This window comes from Nematolebias whitei, chromosome 10 (genome assembly GCF_014905685.2).
Source record: "Nematolebias whitei isolate Nwh7 chromosome 10, NemWhi1, whole genome shotgun sequence".
Lineage (NCBI taxonomy): Eukaryota > Metazoa > Chordata > Actinopteri > Cyprinodontiformes > Rivulidae > Nematolebias > Nematolebias whitei.
This window is the reverse complement of record NC_056507.1, coordinates 18984900-18992357: the sequence shown is the minus strand read 5'-3', so window position 1 is coordinate 18992357 and position 7458 is coordinate 18984900. Positions and strand designations below refer to the sequence as shown.

The following is a 7458-nucleotide window of genomic DNA, read 5'->3' as shown; positions in this document are numbered from 1 at the left end:
TATGTGTACAGCATACTTCTCACAGGCCATCATGCAGTCTTTCAAAGACCAATAAAGTCTAAATTAAATTGTTTACGGTTTCTTTTTAATTAGAAGCATTATTTATTTGATGTTTTGTGTCATTTTTCTTTCAGGCTGTGAAAGTCCTGAAGAGCAGCAGGAGTCTGACCATCACAGTTCTGACGGGAGCTGTAAGTATACTCTGTGTTGTGTCCCATCATAATTTATAGTTTATGGTCACTTCACATAACTCCTGCACTAACTTAAATGTGCTCAGACGCAGTAAATACCATCAGAAATACATGCGAGGTTTTAGTGAAACAAGCATCCCATTAATATGAGGATCCTTCATTTAAAAAACAAGATGTAAGATGGAGTCAAATGAGCTTTCCTTACTAAGTTATGTTCTCACTGAAGCAATGCCAGAAGAACTGCTAGAAAAATTAATTAAATATATTATAATAAGAATACACAATCTAAATAACGGTAACACAAAAAGTGTGGTCAAAACTGCTTTTACTAGTTTAAAAACGTGTTTCAGTTGAAATAATCAGTTTAGGGTCATCGGTCATTGATGCAGGAGCACAAGCGCCTGTCTCGTCTTCTTTGCAGAGAATAATGCGCCTCGTTGTTTTGAACTCCGCTTTACTGAGCCGGTGTCTCAGAAAAAACATCTGCATTTATCCTCTGTCAGGCCACTTGACAGATTATTTGCTCTGAAAGTCTGTGTGAGACGAGCAGCCCCGTCTCCTTCCTGTCCTCCTCGGTGCCTGTCTGATGCATTTATCTGTGTTTGTCTTTGTTTGGACGTTAGTGAAAGTGAGCAGAGTGTTCCAAAATCCAGTGGCTTCTGCTTGTATATGGTGCTTTAATGTCTAATCATTGTTATACATTAAATATGTGAAATTCTTTGCCTGATGTTTTACCACAGTTATTTATTTCAGTGAAATCATCTTGCAGAGTGTTCACCTGTTTTCAGCATAACATTGGAAGCTAAGTAGAACTGCAGTCAAGAAAACCTTTCCTAAAGTTCAAACTCTGAAACCCAAGTTAAATAGAAAAGGCATTAATCAATAAACAATTGGTGCAAGGCTGATGGAAGAAGTGGGCATTGCTTCAGTTTACTGAATAGAAGGAAACATGCCATCAGTAGCAGGTGAAGTCAGGTTGTTTTCTTTAGGAAAAAGGTGGGTTTGCATTCTGTCAGGGGGGTTTGTAGCGTGAAGGTTTCCAAGGAGGCAGCAGTGCTCGTCTCTCTAATCAGTTCAATCAGTTGTAGCCAAAGCAAGTGTTAGCAGACCTGCAGGGACGTGATCGAAAGATCAATACATGAAGCTAAAGTTTGTGTCATCAAAAGTGACAGATATTGATGTTTATTTTGTTTAAGGAGTGTTTGTTCAGCTACAAAACAAATGCAAAATGTGATATTCCAATTGTCTGTATTGCTCATTTTCTGTGGATCCATGTTCGTATGTCAGAGACCTTCAGATGTCTCTCATGACAGAACCTGACACTACTCACTCCTTTTGTAAGGCTGGTTTGGACTCGTCTTTCCGCCTGTAGAGCTAAAACGTTCGAGAACTTCTGCTCTCTATGATCCCGTTCTCTGACCCTTGTCTTTGTCTCTCGTGAATCTCTCAGGGAAGTGAGCTGTTCATGACAGATGAGGAGCGTCTAGCAGCTGAGGCCCGCAGGGAGCTGGAGAGACGGGAGCTGATGCATCAAAAGAGGGTAGCACTGGAGACCAACAAAATCATTAAAGAGCAGCAGGAGAAGGAGAGACAGTGAGTGAACTGCAAGACTCTTAATTAGCCCCGTCGTGTCACAAGAGAAATCTTCTGTAGCATGACACGAGGGACATGAAGTTGACATTCAAGGTTGTCGTTTCCTCAACTTTGTGTCCTTTTTTACCTGACTACTGCGCTCTGACTTTGAAAGATGTTCTCACACAACCTGTAGATGGAAAGAAAAGAACCCTCATCAATGCCAGTTTGTTTAGACTATTCTTAACAAAGTTACATTTGAATTTCCTTAATATTTTATGCTTATCTCGTTTTATGTTGTGACAAAGCTGAGAATTGACTTGACTGTATCTGCAGCATTTAAAGTATCAAAAAGCACAAAAGCCTCAAGTAAATCTTTATTTATACAGTGCCATTTAAAACTACAGCAAAAAAATGCTTTGCATAGGATAAAAAAACGGATACAAAGCGCAATCATAAAATAAAAATAAAAGCAATGAATGAGAGATGACAACAAAGCGAATAAAATAATGCAAACCTGTTAAAGTAATATAAAAAGTAAACCTAAAAATGAAGTATTTAACAGAAAACCATCTTGAAAAGATGAAGGTTTTCCGTTTTGATTTAAAACCCACTAGAGAGCTCTCCATCCTGATATCTAGAGGGGTTTTCCAGAGTCTGGACAGAGAACACACAGTTAACTAGGAGGCAGTGATCAGACCTTAAGGAGTTAGAAGGAGGTACTTGATGTTAGAGGAGCCAGACTGTTTATTGCTTTATAGAACAAAAGGAGAGTTTAAATTGAATCCTGAATTTTACAGGAAGTCAGCATAAGGACATAAGAACAGGAGTAATATGTACGCAGAATTAGGTGTTGAGAAGTTTTGGACTAATTGAAGATGAGAAAGGGAGTCTTGGATTAAACGAGTAGAGGGAATAACCGTAGCCCATACACAAAGCATGAATTCCAGTTTCTAATTGTTGAAAAGATAACAGAGCTAGTATTTAGATTAAATTTCTCAAGTGAAAGTGGCTTTTATGAACTACAGATAACCTATTTCTCAAATTGGAGGTGCTTGTCAAAAATGACCCCTAACGTTTTGGTGGATGACTTTCAATGAACAGCAAGACAACCAAGCAACTGAAAAATGTTGTTAGGATCTTGAGTTGGGGTAAGTTTTTGCTTATTTAGTTGAAGATAATTTGATGCTTGCAGTTTCGGATGTGAGCCAAACAATTGTAAACAACAAACATCTGTACTATCATCAGGCTTAATGGACAGGTACATTTGAGTATCGTCAGCATAGCAATGATAAAACACACAACTGAATCCTTCTATCTACTGGCCCCTGGGGTGCAGATAAAAAGAAAATAAAACAGGTCCAAGAACAGATCCCTGCGACACCCCACAAGTTAGAGGGGCCAAAGAGGAAGCACCAATATCAGTCACAACAAAGGACTTTGTTTGAAAAATAAGAAATAAACCACTTTAGAGCTATATTTGAAATCAAAACTCATCTTAAACAGTCAATCGACAAGAACAGCGTGATCAATTGTGTCAAAGACTGCAAACAAATCTAAGAAAATCAAAATAGAAATGTCTCCATTATCAAATTTAAGCAGATTTGTAACGACAACAAAAATTGGGGGAAAAAAAATGCTTTTTTTTTTTTTGGTTAATCTTATGGTGACTTAAAAATGGGTAAATAAGGTAATTAACCAGTATTCACTCAGATTAATACAAAAATAACTTGCCAACTTAAAATAACATTATGAACAAAGACAGCACTACAGACTTCCCTTCAGTGTAACACTTCACAGTTTATGACTGAGCCCTTACATCAGCTCAAACATAGCTTCACTGAATAATTTACAGGTTTCAGTTGTGTCATGTCAGCCATATTTGCTGATGAATTGTATCACTTTGTGTCCCATGCTGCAGGGTGACAATCTTTCACAGGTTTAATAGCAGCTATAAAGTGAATTAAAGTGATATATTCTACATTTGGTGCCTTGTTGTGCTCAGAGAGATTCATGCTGAGACCTGTGTGTTCATGATGTATTTTACAGGAGAAAGATGGAGTCCTCGCAGAAATTTGCAGAAGAAGAGGAGCGATATAAAAAAGAGATGGAAAAGTACGCTTTTTAAATACATATTATTGGATATAAATGGCCGTCTCTGTATTAATTTCTAACATATTTGTCACTCCTGTAGGATTGAGGCTGTGGAGAAGAAACACACCAGAGACTGGGAGGAGGACTGGGGATCCAAAGACCGACCAAAGAGCCCCCGGTCTATGAAAAATCCTGCACCTGCCCCGCCTGAGATGAAAACCACCCCAGCTCCTAAAGCAAAAAGTTCACGTATGCACCCACACACGAGTGAATCTTTTTGAATCCTGCCTGTTTCAGAACCTGTTTCTCTTCTAAACCCATAAAGACACTTGTGTTGTTCTTTATCTGCATGCTCTGCGTTTGTCTTCCTGTTTCTGCTGGTTGCTGTGCCGTCTTTTACTACTTCTCTAAGTCGATGAAGCCAGCTTCTTCCCCGAAGAGGAGGAAGAAGATGAGCAGCTCAGTCAAGTGAGTTTGGAGTTTCAGCTGTCATCGCTGCAGCTGTTGACACGAGGATGTCTGTGCAAAACAACACCTCAAAGACAAGCGGTAGATTTCCTTTGACAACAATAACGAGGCCACGGGAGCAGACGTTAAACTTTTTGTGGGTGGATAAAAGCCTTTGACAGATACGAGATTCCAGCTCATGACTTATTGCATCATTTTGCATCTTCAGTTTTGAGTGTTTTGTTGCTGTTTCTAAAGTGCCTGAATGGAAACAGCTCTGTTGTCATTTCTATTCAAGAGCTGTTTTGTGCATTTTAGAAAAGGGTTGTAGTGAGTTTGCTTTGATTTTGATTGATTTGATGCATAAAAGATATCTGTGTTCATCTCCATCTTTAGCATTTGGCTGGTTTTACCGATATGAGGGGAAACTGCCGTCACTACGGAAGGTACTCTCAGCTGTTTGTGTGGTCTTTAAATCACGTCTTTCATCTTCTTGGAGAAAATAATGGTCATAGTAACAACAATATGAGGCAGTGTTTGCATATTGTGACTTTTTTAAATTATCACGGCACAGTTAAGAGTTTTTGCATGACATTCGGTGCTGTTTTGATTGGCAGTTTGTTCGTCTTTTAAGTTTTACTTGTACTGATTGGTGGCACCTCAGAAAGGAGAAAAGAAGAAGAAAAAGAAGAAAGTGTCTAACACAGACACGCTGCAGGAGCAGAGGAAAAACAAAAAGGAGATGGAGTTTGAGCTGAAACTTGCCAAAGAGAAAGAAGAGATGTACGAACGGGAGAAGCAGCTGAAAATCAACCGTCTGGTTCAGGAGGTATGAAAGATGGAAATGTCAAACAGCTTCACAGAGGATCCAAACGCGCGCTGCGTTTATTCAAAATCTATCACAGGGAGTGTGTTTTCAAGAAAAAGCCTTGCAGTACTGATCATGTGATATCTGACTGCTGTGGTTTTATGGGCCTCCACATCAGGTTTCAGAGACGGAGAGGGAAGACCTGGAGGAGTCTGAGAAGGTGCAGCACTGGGTGGAGCGTCTGTGTCAGACTCGGTTGGAGCAGATCTCGTGTGTGGAGAATGAAACTCCAGAGGTACAAAGTCAGACCTCTTTCAGGAGAATGTCTCCACACACCAACCACCTCAGCAGCTTGTTACTTCTAACATCACAGCTGCCCCTGAAAATGATCAAACGCTTGATTTTTAAAATATACTTTAGATGCATTTACTAATACTGCTGGGACTGAAATAAATCATAGGAAAAAATATACTTAAGGTCCCACACATTTATGTTCTACTTGCTAATAATATATATATATATATATGATATATGAGAAGAGAGGAAACTATGAGTTTATTGCAGTTAATATCTCACATTGCAAGTTTTTCTAATACTGTGCATCCTTTATATCCAGTACAGTAGTCCCTCGTTTATTGTGGGGGTTACATTATGCCCCCCGCTCCCCTGCAATAAGTGAATATCCGTGAAGTAGAGACGACATAGATTTCCGAATTGAAAGAACAAATCAAAGCAGTTCAGTTAACTAATAAATTAAAATCAACCAAACTAAAGCATAAGTTTATTTAGCACAAGTTTATTAATGAAGATAACTTGATGTTTATTCAAAGTTTAAGTTGAGTGAGTAGTAATGCCTTTTTACTCACCAACTCTGCAGCTCGGTTCCGGTTGGGCAGACCTACCCAGCCTTGGTCCAGTTCTGATCAGCTCTCTGAATCCACTGAGTGCTGAAGTCACTATGAATACTGTAAGGACCGAACTTTTTCCGATCGGATCAAAACTTTCACTCCTTTTCAGCAGAAAGCAACTTTGCCTTCTGTTTAATGTAGTCCTTTAGACTGGTGATACAGTGTAGGTTTATTGAGAGAAAACTACAAAATGGCGTTGCATATAAAAAACAATTGTCGTGCACAGCCTTACAGTGCTGTACTTTGAACAGCCACGAAAGAGCGAGTCCGCAAAAGTCGAACCGCGAAGTAGCGAGGGACTACTGTAGTTTATTTTTACCCACTGGCATTAAGTAAAAATAAAAAAAAACACATTTTTCCATCTTGCATCACAAGATAAATAGTAATCAGGAAAGTATGTTCAAGTATAAATTATGAAATAATTTCATAAATATTGTTAATATGAGCGGTGGAATGTTTCTGGTTTGTGGTTTAAAGCTCTCCCCGCCGCTCTCTCCTGCCTCTGAGCCGAAGGTGAAGTGTTTTCCCGGCGGGCTCCACCTGGCCACCACCGACCTGGACGACATAAACCTGGACGAGGTGGATCAGAGCCTGAGGGGCCCTCTTAAAAAACTGTCCCCCACTCAGCCCGCCACTAACCAACCCCCTCCGCCCTTGCCTCCCCCTCCACCCTCGCCAAGGCTGAACCCAACCATTCCCAATTATTCCCCGCCTTCATCTCGAGTTTCTCCACAGCGCCGGCCTCCCTCCCCACCTGTTTCCAGGAAGCCTCCCCCTGCCTCATCTGCTCAGACAAACAAGGGGCATAGGCGTAACCCACAAGCTCCCCGCTCGCCTTCTTCCCAGTACCCCGCACCCTCTCGCTCCTCGCGTCCGCCATCCTCCCCTCAGCCTGCCCCCCACCCCACTCCTCCGCCGCCACCTCCTCCACCACCTCCGCCGCCGCCTCCTCCGCCACCTCCCCCACAGCACTCTGAAGAACGCTCCCTCGGTGGTTACCGCCAGCATCATCATCACCTCCAGCGTCCTCCCAGTCCTACCGACACCAGCAGGAGCGAGTGGGAGGCAGGCGGGTACCTCCCCAGGGGAGGGATTTATTCCGCCAACACCAGTGAAATGTCGTACCCCTCCAGCCCCAAGGTTTGAGCACCACACGTGTGAAGAGTGACGAGTGATGCTCACCCTTTCATCTTTAGAAATTATTTTTCCTTCTGCATGGTGTTGATATATTTATTGCCCACCACTAAAAAGCTGTCTGTTAGTAAAATATCTCATGAACCACGGGATTAATTTTAATGAACGCAGTCACTGGATGAAAAACTACAACTGATTACCTTTTTAGTAGCCGAGTATAGCATTATTTTCAAGATTTTGCCAAAACTCCTCCAACTTCATAAGAGGATTGAGTAAAAAAAAAAAAAAAAAAAAGGCGGTGGGC

General features: G+C 41.1%; 1 protein-coding gene across 1 annotated transcript in view; it reads left to right on the top strand.

Moving 5' to 3' along the window:
• The window catches only part of ush1c (Usher syndrome 1C), a 21426-nt gene that overhangs the window by 6207 nt on the left and 7761 nt on the right, over nt 1–7458 (top strand). Inside the window, exons 10-14 of the mRNA XM_037683428.1 lie at nt 135–191; nt 1642–1784; nt 3813–3878; nt 3958–4106; nt 4270–4325. Of these exons, the coding sequence (XP_037539356.1) occupies nt 135–191; nt 1642–1784; nt 3813–3878; nt 3958–4106; nt 4270–4325 (471 nt within the window). The remainder of the gene's footprint in view (nt 1–134; nt 192–1641; nt 1785–3812; nt 3879–3957; nt 4107–4269; nt 4326–7458) is intronic.